Source organism: Marmota monax, unplaced genomic scaffold (assembly GCF_021218885.2).
Source record: "Marmota monax isolate L192 unplaced genomic scaffold, Marmota_monax_Labrador192_F-V1.1 WCK01_AAM20220418_F8-fsc00100, whole genome shotgun sequence".
Taxonomy (NCBI): domain Eukaryota; kingdom Metazoa; phylum Chordata; class Mammalia; order Rodentia; family Sciuridae; genus Marmota; species Marmota monax.
The window spans coordinates 1,103,373-1,122,248 of NW_026693872.1; the positions used below are offsets into that span (position 1 = coordinate 1,103,373).

The following is an 18,876-nucleotide window of genomic DNA, read 5'->3' on the forward strand; positions in this document are numbered from 1 at the left end:
TCTCAATGAGCATATATGAGAGGGAGCCCCATCCCCCTGGAGGAGGGGCAACCCCCGAGAGGGGGAGCCCCATCCCTCCCCATCCCTCAATATGAAACTGCAGAAACTTCCAGTGCGAACATCTAGGGTGACCCGTGTGCACTCCACACTAACTAGAAAATAAGTCATGCATTAATTGTCAAGTTTTAGTGAGGAATTCAATCAAAGTCACATTAGCCGCTACAGAAAACTAAAACACAGCTTAGGCAGGTACAAAGATTTATCATATCAGATAGCATCAATTAAGTAGCTAGAAAAAGCTCATTGTAACTAGAACTTTTTAAATTGCTCATAATTTTGTTGGAAAAATCCTGTCAACTAGAAACTTCATTCATTGTCCGAGATGACAAAAGTATTCAAAAAAGAACAATAAAATGTAACCATACATCTTATTAGCATTCTTTATTTACAGGCAGATGCAGTATTATGGAAAAATTTGAAGAAAGCAGGTTTCCTCACTGAAAGCTCTAATGAATATACTCTAATTATTTATGTAGTTAAGAAGTAAATGATGCCATTAAATTCAAGCATAAAAATAGAAGTTTAACTGAGCCAGAAACAAGTACATTAAAAACATGCTCACCATCTCTAGCAGTCAGAGAAATGCAAATCAAAACCACCCTAAGATACCATCTCACTCCAGTAAGATTGGCAGCCATTATGAAGTCAAACAACAACAAGTGCTGGCGAGTATGTGGGGAAAAGGGTACTCTTGTACATTGCTGGTGGGACTGCAAATTGGTGTGACCAATTTGGAAAGCAGTATGGAGATTCCTGGGAAAGCTGGGAATGGAACCACCATTTGACCCAGCTATTGCCCTTCTCGGACTATTCCCTGAAGACCTTAAAAGAGCGTACTACAGGGATACTGCCACATCGATGTTCATAGAAGCACAATTCACAATAGCAAGACTGTGGAACCAACCCAGTTGCCCTTCAATAGATGAATGGATAAAAAAAAAAAAGTGGCATTTATACACAGTGGAGTATTACGCAGCACTAAAAAATGAAAAAATCATGGAATTTGCAGGGAAATGGATGGCATTAGAGCAGATTATGCTAAGTGAAGCTAGCCAATCCCTAAAAAACAAGTGCCAAATGTCTTCTTTGATATAATGAGAGCAACTAAGAACAGAGCAGGGAGGAAGAGCAGGAGGAAAAGATTAACATTAAACAGAGACATGAGGTGGGAGGGAAAGGGAGAGAAAAGGGAAATTGCATGGAAATGGAAGGAGACCCTCATTGTTATACAAAATTACATATAAGAGGTTGTGAGGGGAATGGGGAAAAAAACAAGGAGAGAAATGAATTACAGTAGATGGGGTAGAGAGAGAAGATGGGAGGGGAGGGGAGGGGCGACAGTAGAGGATAGGAAAGGTAGCAGAATACAACAGTTACTAATATGGCATTATGTAAAAATGTGGATGTGTAACTGATGTGATTCTGCAATCTGTATTTGGGGTAAAAATGGGAGTTCATAACCCACTTGAATCTAATGTATGAAATATGATATGTCAAGAGCTTTGTAATGTTTTGAACAACCAATAAAAAAATAAACTGCAAAAAAAGAAAAATATAAAAAAGAAAAATATTAAAAAGGAAAAAATCTAATTATTAATTTAAAATAAAATATTTAAAGTTTGATATTTTTAAGGAAGCTTTAAATAATGACTACCTCAATGAAATGTCAGGATGTTCCAGGTAGTTATGTTAAATATAATCAATAAATTTGAGAGATTAATCTACATAACCTCAAAAGCAAGAGTCTCTATCAAAGTGTTCTTCCTGTCATAAATTTGTATGTGTTGTTATTTATTCCAATTTATGCCAACATCTATAGTAAAGAAAAAGCTTACATTATGAAGCTACTCTAGGTAAGCATGTGGCTGATTAAATTATCACACCAGCTTTCATTCTGTCTTTTGACACCAAAGACTTTCTCAGTCTTAATATTATTATGAGGCTGGTTTTACCCTTAATTATGAGAAACTGCCTAAGTTAATGGAATTTGAGAATAGGTGTTTGCTGTCCAACGTGACAGATTATGCTTGCTCATTTGAAACAAAAGGAAAAGATAATGGGAATTTGAAAGTAGCAAGAGATTTGGAGCCCTTGCATTTCTGCTGTTAACCTTAATCATTTCATTCTATTCTTCAAAGAGTCTAATTCATAATAAGAGAGTCAGATATAAGTGGAGAATGGAAAGCAGACAATAAGAATAAGGATTAGAATGGAGTGACAATTAATTTTCTCCATTTAAATTATCTCCCAAATATTATGGCTTAAGGAAAAAAAGAAATGTTAATAACTGTCATTTCTAAAACCCTGACTAACCAATAAATACACATCACTCATGCCCATTTCTCATCCTATCTTAAATGGAACAAAGTGACTTTCAGAGGCTGGGAAGTGCATAATTACATAGAATGGAGACTTTGGACTTTGATCATAATTACAGTGCTTTATCCATCCATCACTTGTTGCTTGAGGACTAGTCCTTCATGAGTTCTTTAAAGGAGATAGAAACCCTGTCAGGACAAATTTGAGCTTCAAAACAGCTAATCAGAAACTTGACTTTCTTGTCCTGAAATAGAGATTGAAAATTGCCACTTTAATCTGACAACCCATTTGGCTTTTAAGTGAAGTGAGAACATGAAGTCTCGCTTTGAGAAGACATGTGTCTCTGTTATACATTATCTCCAGGTACCTTTTTATGAGCTTCTGTTGAGGCCTGGGAGCCTGTCTCAGTGTAGGTAGTGGTTTTCAAAATTGGGTGTACAAACAAGCACTCATCCAGAGTACCTGCTTAAAACACTGATTTTGCATTTCTTCCCTTGATCTCCATTTTCTTGGAGGAAGACATCAATCTCAAACTAAAATCGAGAGAAAATCTTACAGCATAAGAAGGACTGGAGTTCTTTCTCCAAGTGTGGTCTGATAGTTACTCCAATCAAAATTTTTTGTGTGTTTATTTGCAGTGTAATTCCAAGGCTCCAACATAATTTATGAAATCATTGTCTCAAAGACTTGATATAACATCTGTCTTCATACCTGACCACATCAGAAGTGTATCCCTATGCTTCCCAAATCAAAATTTGGGCTCCCAAATATTAGAGGTATCGTCAAACAGTCAAATATAATATCTCCACACAACACAGTTTGAAGAGCTTTAACAAAATTTACTAACAAAAGTCACTCTTCCAATTTGCTGCTTGGACAGCAGGTGCTTGCACCTGCTATCCTCAGATGGCTTCTCTGGAGTCCTCCTAACTTCCTTGCATTTTGATTTAGTTCTACACAGGTAATTTTACTTTGGATTTCCTGAAGTCTAGGAATGTATCTTATTTGTATTTTCAATCTTCCCCAGGTCACACCATAAAAATAGTAATAAATTCATGAAGTAGTTTATTAAACCAGCAAGGCCTAGTTTTGGTTTCTCTATCTATGAAGTTGGTAGATTAGCCTCCTTTGGCCGAAATAACAAAATTATTACAAACTTAATGGTTTAAACCGACACTAATGTATTATCTTACAGCTCTGCAGGTCAGAAGACTATGCAGGTTCAATGAGCTGAAATCATGAGGATAACAGGGCTGTGTTCCCTTTGGAGGATATAGGGGGAAATCTGTTTCTTTGCCTTTTCTAACTTTTAGAGGCTGCTCATCTTTCTTGGCTCATGAATCCCTTCCATCTCCAAAAGCCAACAATTGTTTGTAAAGTCTCTTTTTCACACCACATAGCTTGGATTCTTCTACCTCCTACTTTTAAAGAATCTTATGATTGTACTATGCCCACAGGAATAATCTAAATTAATCTACCTATTCTAATGTCAGTTGATTTTTAGCCTAAATTTCATCAATAGCCTTAATTCTCCTCTGCTATATTGTTCCTGGCATTAGAATGACGCTGTCTTTCTAGGCCATTATTCTGCACACCATACTTGCTCACATCCCAGGTACATCAGTTATGTAATCCACAGGGAAACATTTTTTTTTCCACTGTAAAATTTTACACAAATCAAATAACATTTTCTGTTCTATGGTAAACATAATATTAAACTGGAGTCAAGAGATTTAAATTCTTACCCCAATTTTGGTAGTATGTTGCTGGGCGATCTTTGGCAACCCACTGAACTCCTCTGGGATTCAGAGTCCCTAATTCTGAAGTTTAAGAATTAAGAGAGACAAGCCAAGATGATCTTTGTTCTTAATTTAAAGTTGATAAACAGAATAGTGGAACTCAAGATATGCATATATGAGGTAACAATTATTTGTGGGAATGAAGCCTCAGCCCATTAGCACACAATAGAACTGAGCAATACACTAAGGTTTTCATAGTTGCATTTCTTAGTTGCATTGGTTTGTTTAATTCTCGAGGTCCTTGTTATGAATGGCAGATCAGAGATTATCCCTACTTAACTTATGAGCAACTTTGGTTTAGATAGCTTAAGTGATTTCATGAAGGTCATCTAACCAGTTAATAGTGGAGTTAAGACCACAATCCAGATCTTTGACAAGTTCTGTGCATACTCTGCTACCATCCCTTTTTCTCTGAGATAAAATGCATGTGAAGCTTGGCAGTAGCACACAGGATTAGAACAGCATTGTAGTATTAGTTAACTACAGTTGGTCATAAAGGTATTTTGAAATATTTTTTCTTGTGCAAATTGAAGTTTGAAGCACTTTTTTTTTCTGCTTAAGACTAATGGATATGTTAGACCCTGCAGATAGAGCATAACAATATTCATTTACTTAAAGAAATATCTAATATTCTCCCTGTGCTCAGCCTTGGTTCATTTCAAGTACTAAATAAAAACATACAGATTGTACATGGTGGCTCATTTCTTCCCTTCAGATAGAGAAATCTGGTCATCGTGGTGATAGCTAATACCTGGTTTTCACATTGAACTAGAGGAATTTAACATTTATCTCACATTAGAAATTATATTAGTATATGCTATCTCAATTATTTAGAAAGTCTTAATAAAGCACATAAACCACTATAAGGGCAAACTTTTTGTTTGTCTTGCAATGATCCTGGCAGATAAAAAGGATATTAAAGGTAAGGGATATGACGTGGCTCTCTAGAATTATCAGTGGCTAGAAACGGCTACTGACCCTGAGATCGTAGGAAAGGGAGGTGGGGAGTAGTTGCTCCAAGTCAAGAGACCCGAACTGTGACAAGGCCCCTTGACAGGATCTACAGTCTTTAATGATAACCCAATAGGAAGTCATTCAGGGAAACGGGTATCCCAACTTCACTTTGCCATTTGTTGAACTCAACAGGAAATGGGAGGAAAGAGGAAATGTTTAATGCAATCTTTAGATGTCAGCTTGCTGGACACAGAATACAAAGAAGGATGCAGGTAGATGTGGAGGGTGTGTGGAGGACACCTAACACAGAGCTACATCTGCCTGCATGTTATTTTATTAGAAACTACAAGTTCATTGTCACCTTGCTGCCTTTCAGGATGCATTTAGAAACACAATTAATCAAGTTGGCCTTTAGCAAAGCACAAAATTCACAGCAAATAAGTAATTCACACAAGAAACTCTTCTAACTCGTAGTAGAGTACTTTATCAGTTTGTTGCTGCTTTTAAGTAAAGGGTGACTGTGAAAAATAATACACAGTATTTTACGAGTGGATCACATTGTAATGGTGTTTCCTTTTACTTTATTCTTATACCTTGGTTATCACATTATTTCAAAGTTTAATCTTAATTCATCCTTGTCATTTCAACTGATTTAGTTTTTGAAAAGATATTTGGAAAGAATTTAATCTGTCTCAGAAATACTTGGTTCAAATGATCTGTTTTCACAAACTAGATGGCAATTCTAAAAACTCAAGTTTGCAAAAACCAAAAGATCAAAATAATATCCCCAAAAGTAAATTAATAAAGATTTAGCTCCAAAATCTGCTGAATTTTAGATTCATTTTGAGAATTCACATAATTAAACAAAATAAAACAAAACGAACTCACTGTGTACAGTTTTTGTGTATAATGAAATGTTAACTAATCCACTGCTTACTTATTGATATTGCATAATTTCATCCATGTTTTGATATTATTGTGAAAATTAAGTTAGTAATGGTATGATAACATGTATGATTTTAGCCATATCACCAAAAGAAAATCTAATAATCACCATAGTTTTGATTGCCTTTTTGATTTTCAGAAAAGTTTTTGCAAAGACCTAAGTAAATGGACTCAATCCTGAGCATAATTAAATGTATAATATATATTAATATGTTCAGGTGGAAAGCAAAAAAAAAAAACAGGGGGAAATCTCATTTAACTGAGAGAATGATTAGCATACACATTAGATTAAATGTGTATTAAAACTGGCTTTTTAAAATGGCATTAATATTCCATAATTAACAATAATAACATGTTTTTATTCTATATTGTGATAAAAGGAAATTCATGAATTAAGGTAGCTTGTAGTTAAGAATATCAAGATATCCTGCCCTTTCTTTTTTTAAGAAATTCTTTCATGACTTCTTTCTAAAGACAAGGTCAGGAAAGACAAATTTAAGTATGTAGATGACTATGATTATGGAATGATTAAATTTGGTCTTTCTTAAAATAGATTTTGTAAACTGAGAACTGCAAGGGTTGTCTGCTTATAAAAACCAACTCAAAACCATTCACTTATTGAGCATCAAAGAGAATATTGTATGATACTTACTTTGACAATACATAGTATCTAAATTTTTTATAGTGATATTTCATTTATTCATTATTTATTCAACGAGGATGGATAATAGTAACAATTCAGTCCTTAAACTTTTTGACAAATAGTTTAATTGAAGAAAATATCTTACATTAATCATATAATTCTTTAGAGTTACATAAATGAACTTTATTCACATCTTATTCATCTTGTACTTGCAGTGCCTTACACACAGCAGATGCTTAGTAACAAATATTTCTCCTCTTTATTTGATGATACAGTTTTCATCACAAATGAGAAGTACATATTTTAGCCTAAAACAATTTATTATGCAAATAAATGTTCCCTGACCATTCTGAACTGCAATCTCAGAGATTGCCACATGTTCATGACCTTTCCCCCAAAATGACACTCACCCTGATGGAAGCTCAGGGTATTCTAGGAAAATTTAAAAGTATTTTAAAATTCTATTACTCCTTAGAATTTTATAGTAAGTTAAAAACTGAGACAATATTTATTCCATGAACTCACAAATTGTCAGGGCAATATGAAAAGCCATTTCCTTTTTTATTTATATTTATCAGCTTCTCTTGATAGTCATTAGAAATGTCTCTATAAAGACATGTGCATATTTGAAGTGTGAGGTGCTAGTCAGTAGAAGAAAATGTCTTCTAAAGCTGCTAGAGGTCCAGGTACCTACTTTAGGAAAGATGTCTTCAAGGGAAACATTAAGGGGTTGATGTTTCATCAAAATTATGTTCTTAGAAATATTATTTTGAAAGATGAACAATGAAGTTGATAATTTTGAGATGAAAAAAAATCTCTGAGAAATAGAAAATTTGGGGTGTTTTGCCTTTTTAATCAACCCATCTGTAACTAAATCTAATGTTCAAGTCATCTCAGAAGATTAACTGCAGGATGACTCGTTTGTGCTGTCATTCTGTTTGTGGCCCACAGAGAGCAAGGCAGGAATCAAGTCACCATTCACATTTCCCAATTGAGTCTGGGAGACCAGCTACTTTTTCCTTTTTCTCCCTCTTCTTCCTGTTTGTGCCATTCCCTTTCTGCCTTATTCTGCCTCTTCCACTTTCTCATACATCCCAATAGAAACCTCACAAGAAGAGAAACAAGAGTCTGCATAGTCCATATCAGTGTTCTACATGGTGGCACATCATCATATTAATGAAAGCAGATCACACATCTTTCATAATATGCTGTAACTAAGTCCTGTCCAGAGCCATCCGATGCCACTTCTAGTAGAGGCTCCAATAGGCACAGGTGGCAAATGTCAAGTTAACCCCTTTCTAACCCTGCCGTTTTTAACACTCAGAGGATCTCTCTCATTCGTCTTTAAAATAAAGTACGAAATTCCAACATCAAATCTCATGCTGTTAAATTAACAACATCACACCGCTCCATATGACTTGAATATTTCCCATAACTTTATGACTGGAAAAACACTGTTCAGATTTCATTTACCAGTTTAAAAATAGCAAACTCTAATTTGAAACACACTCTCTCCCTCTCCCTTTCTCTCTCTCTTACACACACACACACACACACACACACACACACAATTGTGCACTATCAATAATATTTCCTCTCAGTACTAGGCAAGTATTTCTTAGTACAAACACAAATAAGATTCAGTATAATTACAGGTTTTTAAAGTCAAATATGTTGAAAGATGATGTTTGTTATGAAACAAATCAAAAAGAAAATATTACTTAAAGCTAAAATGACAAGCCACAGTCTGTTTTGTATAACAATGGCTATTTATCTATTTTTAATATATAAATCAAAACTAGTCGGTATTTATTTTGACTTGAAGATTATTCATAGATTATTATATCCCTGTCCAGTTCAATTTCATTTTATTGAGTGGGTGGGTGCTGGGCAAGGCAAATAATATATTTTAAACATCTTAAAGTGGTATGATAATTTAAAAAAAAATGAATTGTTTTCAAACTTTGTCATTTTGTAGATCTGGAGATAAAATTAAATGACAAATTTAGAAAAGATGCCCACAGATCATTTTAAGTCTACATAAAATCCAAAATAATATCACTGTGCAGACCAAACAAGGAGGGGTTCCTCTTTGTACACAGCAAAAACACTCATAATACACAAGGCACTGAAATTAAGTTTTGATAGAAGTTATGTCACATTTAAACTCACCGCTGGATGTAAGGGTCGGGGCGGTACTGTAGGGTGGCACACCGTGAAGTTTCAAAATTCATTTCCTTCAACTCTCCTTGATATCAACCAACGGAGAGCAACTATATAAAATATACACATATACCTGTGTATATATAGATATTTAGCCAGAAGGCTAAAAGCAATAGGGTCAAATGCCATCAGACATAGAAGTTTAGACACTTCCCCCCTTCACACATATTTGCAAAGAGGCGGAGCATTTCTTCGTTTTAGCCAATGAAATCCATCGAGTGACTAAAACATCATAAACAGTTGATTCTTACCAACTGGGCATCCTCTCTAAAGTTGTTCTTCCCCTTCTATCACGGCTTTAGAGTCCTTGATGTATGGTAGCCACTCTTGTTGGCAACTTGGAGGCATCTCTGAACTTCTGCTCTCTCTCCTGATTGGATGTCGGCATGAATGGCATCAGAGTTTAATTTCAGCAGCCTGGACTTTTGTGATAGAACTGAGCTGAGGAGTGTCCACCTCGCTCCAGCTAAATATCTTTCCCTTGTATCTGGATTCTGACTTGATTTGAGGACTTCTGTGACTGCGTCTAGGGCTAAAATGTTTTGCAGGGCTGCTTAGGGAAGTGTTTTTTTCTTTTTAAATCTCTTCCCCTCCTCCCCCCTTCAGCCTTCCTTTCTGCCAACCGCCTGTTGTGGTCACAATCTCAAATAGCAAAGACAGGGAAATTCCTTGATTATATTTAACCTAGAACGCACTCTTCAGTCTCAACTGAGAGAGAGAGAGAGAGATATCCATTCATATCTCTTTAGAAATTTTGCCTGCCCCCAATAAAATAAAACAGCTTTCACTGATCTGTTTAAATCTTCTACCTCAAACACACCAATACATGTATATATAATAATTTTCTTAAAGTGATATTAAAATGGGAAATCATATTTTATTTCAGAACATTTTTTGAAGCTTAACAGAAGTATTTCAAATTGCCTGCTAATGAAAATGTTCTAGTTTATTTCAGTGTAGTTCACTGTTTTTACCGATTCATTTTTGGTTTTGCTTTGACTTGACCTACTTTGAAATAAAACCATGAAATCATCCATGCATTTAATAATTAATATCAGGAAAAGTATACATACAGAATAATTTCCTTCCTGTTGGAATATGTGTTGTAAACTTATCTTGGTTCTGTAGATTTGGAAGTTGAATGAAATATGATTCAAAAGCTAAATTAGAATAGACTCGAACTGAAAAAAAAAGTATGCCCAAGTATTACTAACATGGCAAGTTCACATCTTCCATTTGTCTTCTAATTATAGGACACCTGTAAACTAGTGACATCAGAAGATGTCCAAGTTGTGAGACAATCTAAAGTCATTTGCAAAGAAATTTGACATTTCCCTATAAGAAATTCTGGTTCAAAATGTGTTTCATAAAGATGTTTTATTTGTTGCTTCAGCCAGGATTGAAGGGAGAAGCTATTTAAAACTTGACATTCTCTTCCTTTACTTAGCCCGAGTGTGTCTAACATCTGTGAATTGTGAAATTCACAAACATGCCGGCCTGAGCCCAAGCCAAATCAAACAGCTTGTTCTACAAAATGTGAAACTTGAAAGGAAGATCATTTTACTAATTAATTAGATAGTTAATTGGAATTAAAGGGCTTGGTTTTCTTTCCTCCTATTGGCAATTACAAATGACCTGAATACAAAGTTCTTAAATTGAGGATAATCAATATCCTGTGACCAGGCCAAGTGGGTCTGTCACACAGGTCATCGGTTTTCCCATTTATAAAACAAGGGAGATGATAGCTTCAAGTGCAGAGGTCTCAAATTTTAGTGTACCTGTGAGTTACCTGGAAATCTTGTTAGTGCAAATTCTGGTTCAATAGGTCTGGGGTGGGGCCTGAGGCTCTGCATCTCTTAACACCTTCCGAGGAGTCCTATATGGCTGGCCCTTGGACCACCCTTGGGAGTAGCAGTGTCTAGTGATCTTTCCAGGTCTGAAATATATAATCCAAAGTTTCTAGGAAGTAAGAAAGGACTATTTTAAACATTCTAAATTACCATCTAAAACTGTGGACTCCCAAATAATCAATTTTCAAATATTCCTCCTGTTTTTTTTTAAATTTTAAAAGACTTACAGCTTAACTCATATTAAAATATTTAAAATATATGCCATGACATCAATAGTTGTTATAAAAAATTCTAAATTTACTTGACTTAGAAGGACCAATTTTATATAAGTAATTATGAAAAATATTGGTTCATACTACATAATAGAAATAAATGGGCAGAGTTACTTTGACTAAGGAGGAAAAAAAATAACAAACTCTTTAGATTTCAACACCATATTAATATCACACAACCATCCACAACCTGGGAAAATAAGTGACAATTATACTATAATTATCATAACTGCCTCTTATATTTATTTGCATCCTTTTCCCCCCAGGAGACTCAGGTTACTACTTAAATGTATGAATTATTTTCTTGGTACGCAAGTTAGATACTCTTTTGAGACTGTAAGTTTTTTAGGCAGAGGTTGTAATAGACTGTGACATAGAAGCCTAGGAGAAGGTAATTGTCCTTTTGAACTGTCTGATGGATGTCTGTGAACATGTTTGATCTATATAAAGACAAGGAGAAAGGGCTCAGGGAAGCAGCATCATTTAGGGTCTGGAACACCAGATTCAGTGCTTCTTCCCTCTCAACTTCCAGCAGCTAAGAATGTGCACTCTGCCACACTCAGAGAGATTCATACTGCAAGCTCTTCTCGATTATAGCCATGAAATGTTTCACTACTGCTCTATTTTATGCAGTCTCTCTTCCAGGTTGTGTACTTTTCTGGTTGATCTCCTGCCTTAAATCATATTTTGTTCTCCACCAAAGATTTTTAAAACCTCAAATGCACGTCCTTCAAAAACTGAAAAAAATGTCCCTCATCCCTCCAGGTAAAAGAAATCCCTACCTGTAATGTCTGAAATCATCATATCCACACTTGTGTTTGGTCAGGGATCCTACAACTTTCCTCGTTGATTCTAGCTATTTTTGAGTATGATTCATCTTAGTACTAGACCACAAACAACTTGAAGCCAGGCTTTCTGTCTGATTCATCTAAGGACCAGCAACATATTGCACAGTAGATGAATAACCTGATTATAGGTTTGTAAAATTCACCTAGCAATAAGTTTTACAGATGATTAAAATTAATTTCCATAAAACACTTGACTTTTTAGATTTAGCCTTATGATACACAGTTTGTATATAATAAAATTCATCCATTTGGGCTGGGGCTGTATCTCAGTGGCAGAGCACTTGCCTAGCATGTGTGAAGCAGTGGGTTTGATCCTACATAAAAATAAACAAATAAAATAAAGGCATTTTGTCCATCTACAACTACAAAAAAAATTTAAAAAAAGAAAAATCACTGATTTAAAGTGCTCAATTTAAGGAGTTTTGATACATTATACAACATTATCTACCATCATAATCAAGATATGAAATATTTCCATGACCCCCCAGACTCCTTTGCAGTCCATCTTCCCTCACTGAGGTCCTTAGGCAAGCACTGTCTTGCCTTTTTTTGTCATTATAATTTAAGTACACATTTTCTAGTAACATGTTATCCAGTAGAACTATTTGTGAAGAAGAAAATAGTCTATATTTGATATTTGCATTGCCTGGGATGGTAACCACTAGTACACATGGTCAATGTTATTGAGGAACTAGATTTGTATTTTTATTCAATTTTACTCAATCTAAATGTAAATGTTCACATGTGGCTAGTGACCACCATTTTGGATAAACAATGCTAAACTGCACATAAATTGAGGCACACAGTATATATTCTTTGCTGTTTAGGTTTTTTTGCTTAATGATGCTTTTGCTTTTGAGATGTGTATAATTGTGTTAACTACATCAGTGACCCATTCTTTCTATAGCTGTTCAGCATGTAAATTCCTTTTTTTTTTTTTTAACCTACAATTAAGAACAATCTGGCAGTCTGGTCTCAGATACTTAATTATGGCCACAGAGTTCAAAGTCCAATAAGGCGTTAAGATCTCAGTGATAAGAAATCCCAGAACTTTTTCTTGATCCTACTGAGTTTCCCAGAAATGTAGTATTTCCTTCCCGGTAAGACTTCTGCCACACAACTCTAAAGAAGGAAGCATATATACTGAAAAGCAGTTGGTTAACCTGGGTTCATCTGGACTCTGGTCCTAACTTACTCGCAGAACTTAGCAGACTCTTCAAATTTTTGATTCTATCTTCAAAGAAGGAGGTATGTATCAATGCAGATTCTTTTGACATAAATAGTGGAAATAGACACTGCCTCAGTAAAATCAAAAATATTAAAACAGGAAAAAAGAAACATGAAAATTCAGACTGGAAGAGAAAAAGTTGGAAAGCTTGGTTTCACAAAGGGCTGGAACCAGGATTGTTTTAAAGATTGAATTAATAGGAATAAGTAGAGTGACTTCATGTGACCATCTACATTAGATTGATTAAAATTGAATAAAAATACAAATTTAGTTCTTCAATAACATTGACCACATGTAACTAGTGGTTACCATCCCAAGCAGTGCAAATCTCACTAGCACTATAGGGTAAAGTCAGATTGAACAGGTTTTTGTTTTTTTTTAACTCAAATTTCTCAATGTAAGATTCAAATTCCCAGAAGGGAGATACCATATTTGTTCAAGAAAAGTCTGAACAGTCTACCAAGATGGAACAAAGAGTTTTGAAAAGGAAATAGATGGAGGTTCTGTTAACCAAAGAGAGGGCAATAGATATAGGGTGATAGAAAAGGACAGATGCCATCAGAAAGGCTGAAAGCAGTTGACCTTGCACCTTCCCTACAGCCTTGGCACTCAGTGACTATATGATCTCTGCATGATCAGAGAAGCTGAACTCCTTTGTGTAGGGATAACTGAACCTTGGTTCTCTCCAGGGCATCCAAACCTGCACCACTTTACAATATAGGAACCACACAAGGGAGTGGAGTAAATTCTCTAGATATTGCCCAAACTGAAAGGACTGCAGAGTTCGATAATTTTTTTTAGTTCTTAATACTTTTCTGACATAACTTCAGTTTAACCACCTAATATTTTATAAAAGTAGAAAACAAAGCTCTGCTTTAGGTGGGATCCTACTATCCTTCCAACTTAGTGATCTAATATTTGCTACAGTCTACACATAGTAGTAAAGCCAGACCTAGAAATTAAGTGTACTGGATGGTGGCCTTTTCTTTTTTAAAAAATTCAATGAAAAAGCAAATTCAGTGTAAACTTAGTCATCTGCTTCTTCTGCTTTCACCTCCACCTTCTTTCAGGTCCTGGAATACATCACATGGAAAAATGTATCGTTAAACTAATGTCTTAGAATCTACTGAGAAGAAAGATGCTTCGGGGGCATGTCCCAAGGAAAGGGACACTTTTCTATTTGGAGGACACTCAAGGAAACAGAGGCCAATTGGGTAGGGAAGAGGTTGGCAGTTTCTCTAATAGACAAACCTGATACCCTCTAAGTCACACCCAGTATCCAAAAGCAATGTGGGTGGGCTTCTTTACCAGACATCCCTGAACAGCTGTGTGTGGGCTGCTCCTCACTCCCACCCCTCCTTTGCTAGAAGCCCATGTGAGTGGGAGATAAATAGGGAAACACAGGAAGTCCTTATTTGGAGTTGCCCAGATTTTTTTTCCTGAACCATTTGTCAGTTGCAGATGTGATGTACCTTTGCTCTAAATGTTTCAGTGTGTATTTCTGAATATGAGGAAATATCTTACATCATCACAGTTTAATCATAAAATCAGGAAATTAACATCCATAAAATATCTCCTCTATAGGACTTCCACAGATTTGTCTGTTGTCCCTATAAGGTCTTTATAGGAAGAGAAAATCCTGGATGTTTTGCATGCAGTTGGTCTGTTTCTTTAGTCTCTTTTACTTAGGGACAGTCCTCGAGTCTATGTTTCATGACATTTCATGACACAGATATTTTTGAAGAGTACAGGCCAGTTGTTTTGAAATATACCTTAGTTTTGGTTTGACTAATATTTCCTCATGGTTACAGGTTTAGTTATATTCTTTTGGTAGAAACATCACAAAAGCAATGCTGTGTCCTGCCTCAGTGTATCATATCAGGAATTGTTTTGTTTTTAAAACCCACCAATGGGTTTTCCCCAGGGCTCCTTTCAGAAAGCAGATTTACCGTGAACCTAAAAATTTAAATGTCAAAATTTACACACTCCCTTCCAAGATTCTGGGTATCTTAGTTTTACATTGTCATTTGATTTTGTGAAATGTACACATGTGAAATGTTTTCACCATAATTGTTTACCCTTGTTATCCCTTTATACTCCAATTTCTTCTTCCTCATTTTTAATCTCTGAATGAGTTGTGGTGGTATTGTAGGGACAGACGAGGCAAGGCACCGAAGATAGCAGGAAACAGTTTTATTTGGCTGCAGCCAGGCTCAGAGGGCACAGCTTTTGCTGTAAGCAGTCAATCCTCTGAACCCCGAGTTCAGGTAGTTTCAGAATTTTCTACCCAAGCATGTAAGAGGAGGGGCTCAGGAGTTTGCAGTCTGTAGAAGTTCACATAAAAGCAGCTTTTTCTTTCATTGTTTTGGGCAAGTTAATCCTTCAAAGACAACACCTGAGAAGGGGAGAGCTTCTTCTCCCCTTGCCAGCTGTTACCATGAAGCCCAATTGCTAACTTCTCTTATCTTAGAAATGTAGACATCTCTGTGAAGCTGGAGCTCAAGGCCAGAGGCCTTGTTCATACATTTCTACAAACTACTATACTGGATACATGTTTGTGAAAAAGTACTAAGGGGGTGGCCAGCACCTGGAGTGCTGATTTCTTCCAGGCTAGCCCCCAAGTAAAATATGGCAACACAAAAATAGGAAGTTTATCTACATTGAACTCTTTTGTAGAGACTCTTTTGCTGAAGAGTCCTAAAATCAGCCTTGCTGAAGATTTCTGGAGAAGCCCAGTTAAGATTTTCTGTGGAGAAGGGTATGCCACTACAGTGGAAGATCAGCTGCAAGATTTTTAGGAGCCAGCCTAAAGTTAGTTGAATCAGGGATGATTTTAGCTTGAGTTTGAGAGAATACATTGAGGTAGTTTGCAGTTATGTTTGTGAATAATTATAGTTACTCATTTGGTGTAGGAAGAGCTTCCAACAATACTTCTCATGTTAATGTAGTTTATAAAGTACTTGTAAGATTAAAAATACACAAGCAGAGTTATAAGGATAATGGGTGATGGAGACTGGTAATTTATTGGTAGTTTAAAAGAGTTTCAGTTTTGTAACATGAAAAACTTCTGGAGATCTGTTGCATGACAATATGAATATACTTAACACTACTGAACCATATACATAAAAATAATTAAGAGGGTAAATATCTTTGCTATTCTTTTTAAAAATTGTAAGAACGTAAGTAGAATAAATGAGGAAAACAATAATCAGAATAAATATCAAGGGTAAGAAAAATAAGAAGAAAATATGGAGAGAATTTGTTCACAAATGTATAACATGAAGTTCTCACTTGTGTTAAAGGGCCACAAATTTGTGAACATCTAAGGTGGATTTTTATGTGATTTTTAAATCCACAGTAATAGCTTAGAATTGGTTAAATTTAACACTTGCTAGGCATAAAATAAATATTTATTGAAGTAATATTTTAAAGATGATAACATGAGCTGAATCTTCCAAATAAATTGACCTTTAGCTTTTAGTTTCTTATTCTGATGCATTTGTTTGATTGCTCATTGCAAATAACTAACTGGCCATGGAGGATGTTGTGACAAGACCCAGATTTCTAATGGGTTTCTGGTATCATTTGCTCACAGGGCTATTTAACACTCATTTACTTAATGGATGATTAATAAGAGCAACAAATATTTCTTGAGGGCTCCTCTCTGTGCTAGTCAATGGGCGGGGAGTTGCTGGTAACAAGCAGATCAATAAGAACCAATCCTTATGTTCGGATAGCTCCCAGGAGGGTTCCAAATGATTTTCTTTTCCTCTTTGCTACTTGAGTTTCAAAGACCCTGAGGTGTACCCCTGAGATACAGATGACCAGCAGACCTGCTGGGCTTTTAGTTTGGGGTATCAGGTGCCTGATTAAAACTGATGAGATAAGATGTTTACTAGCATTCATAATGTACATGTGTAGGTGGGAGAGAAGAGAATGTTGAATTCTTATTTGCTTTTCTATGGTTAGTTTGAGCCCATGAGAGACAGCTGTGGCTGAACAAGTCACAAATACACATTCACAAATTTGTGCCTTGTTGTTTAGGTACTTCTCATCAGGAAATTATAAAAGACCCAATTTCTGGCAGGAAGGGATGTGGCTGAGAGCCAAGATCTGTATATTGCAAAGACTATGGCAAGACAATCTCTTTTTGGTGTGTGTACCATCCTTAAATATAGTGTTTACCTGTTGAGCCCATCTTTCAAAAGAGGGCTAAAGAGACATTTATAAATGCATTTAAAAAACTGAACTATACTCAAAGTTAAAAAGGAATTTAGAGATCATTTACTTAGAAAAAAATCCCAGCAAGCAGAATGACTTAAAACTAGCAAGTCTTTCTGTAATGGTTTAGGTTTTATAGAATACTTTCACAGGCATTATCTCATCTCAGCCTTACAACTGTCATGTGAAGTCGATGGCTGGGACAAGTGGTGTCATTACTGCCATTTGTGTGTGAAGAAGCAAGACTCAAGGCAGCATAGAGAACAAATTCAGTCACAAGACTGGATAACCATCAGTAGCTGTGGCCTGTTGTGGACCGAGCTCTAACAGGGATTGAAACCATCCACTCAATAAAACATAATTAAGTGCCTTTGATATGCTTGGTATTGTTCAGTGCTCCCGGAAAATAAGGGTAAATAAAATACAGTCCTTCCCCTTCTTATGTAGTATTTTTCAAAGCCAGGATTTTTATAGTGTTTGCCATTTACTAAATACTTTATGTCCATTACCTCTGTAGATAACCACTAAAATCCCAGGGAGGTATTTAAATTAGGTATTCTTTTCTCCTTTTACTCAGGAAGTGACAGTGGCATGTCTGCAGGATTCATTCAGCCAGATAATATTAAGGCAGCCTCTGAACACAAATAAACCTATTTCCCTGAAGTTATTACCAAACTTAGAACACCCACCCCCGAAAGGCTCAGAATACAATCATAAACATTTTAAATCTTGCAGTCTATGCATGGTGTCTAGCACACGTCCCTCAAGATCTTCTTGGACCAATTAGCCCATGATAACAAAAGCTCCACAAATGCCAGCCCCCAAAGGAACGCATGAGCTCATGGTGAGCACCCACATTTGGGCCCAGAGTCAAGAATGTTAACTCTGCTTGTTTTGAAATGTGGGTCGTGCACACTGTTAAAGCATGTGTGGGTGGATGCACTGATAAAATGCTTCTGTGGGATGGAAATCCTTATAGGGCCTCCATACAGGGGAATCCCTGTGGGATGACCCCTGAGTGCATCTTGTTTACAACAGTATCTCTGTGCCAATTTTCCGAGGGGTAAATTTAAAGCACTACCTTGGAAGAATAACCTCTCTCTGAAAACACAACTGTTCTTTGCCACCTTCTGGTAATAAACATTGTTTGGCTACTCAGCTGCTGATCTGTTCAACCCATCTGGATTCCTGTTCAATTATTTCTGACATTATTCTTGTGAAACAAAGAAATAATTTTCCCTATGGACCTGACTACCATTAATATTATGATAATGATTGTAAGGAAATTATTTTCAAAGTAAAAATCATTCTTCTTTTTTGTATCATAAAACTCTGACACTATGTGCACAGAAAAATGGGAAGAGTAAATAGATGACAGACATGCATGCATATATACACATATGTGTATAAATATGAATATACATGTACAAATATGTTTGCTTATAAAAACATGTACACATACATGTTTATGTATCACATAAAGTATACATATGTGTATGTATATAGAGTATGCA

At 35.8% G+C, this 18,876-nt stretch overlaps 1 protein-coding gene across 5 annotated transcripts in view; it reads right to left on the minus strand.

Annotated features, from left to right (window-relative positions):
- Tp63 (tumor protein p63) overlaps window positions 1–9,456 on the minus strand; it is a 218,491-nt gene extending 209,035 nt beyond the window's left edge. For 2 of the 5 annotated variants that reach the window (XM_058585060.1, XM_046462639.2), the window contains exon 1: window positions 9,195–9,456. In XM_058585060.1, coding sequence (XP_058441043.1) covers window positions 9,195–9,205 — 11 coding nt within the window. In that variant the 5' untranslated portion in view covers window positions 9,206–9,456. The remainder of the gene's footprint in view (window positions 1–9,194) is intronic. The other 3 variants (XM_058585063.1, XM_058585062.1, XM_058585061.1) reach the window with 2 other exon arrangements.
- Between the last annotated feature and the right edge of the window lie 9,420 nt (window positions 9,457–18,876).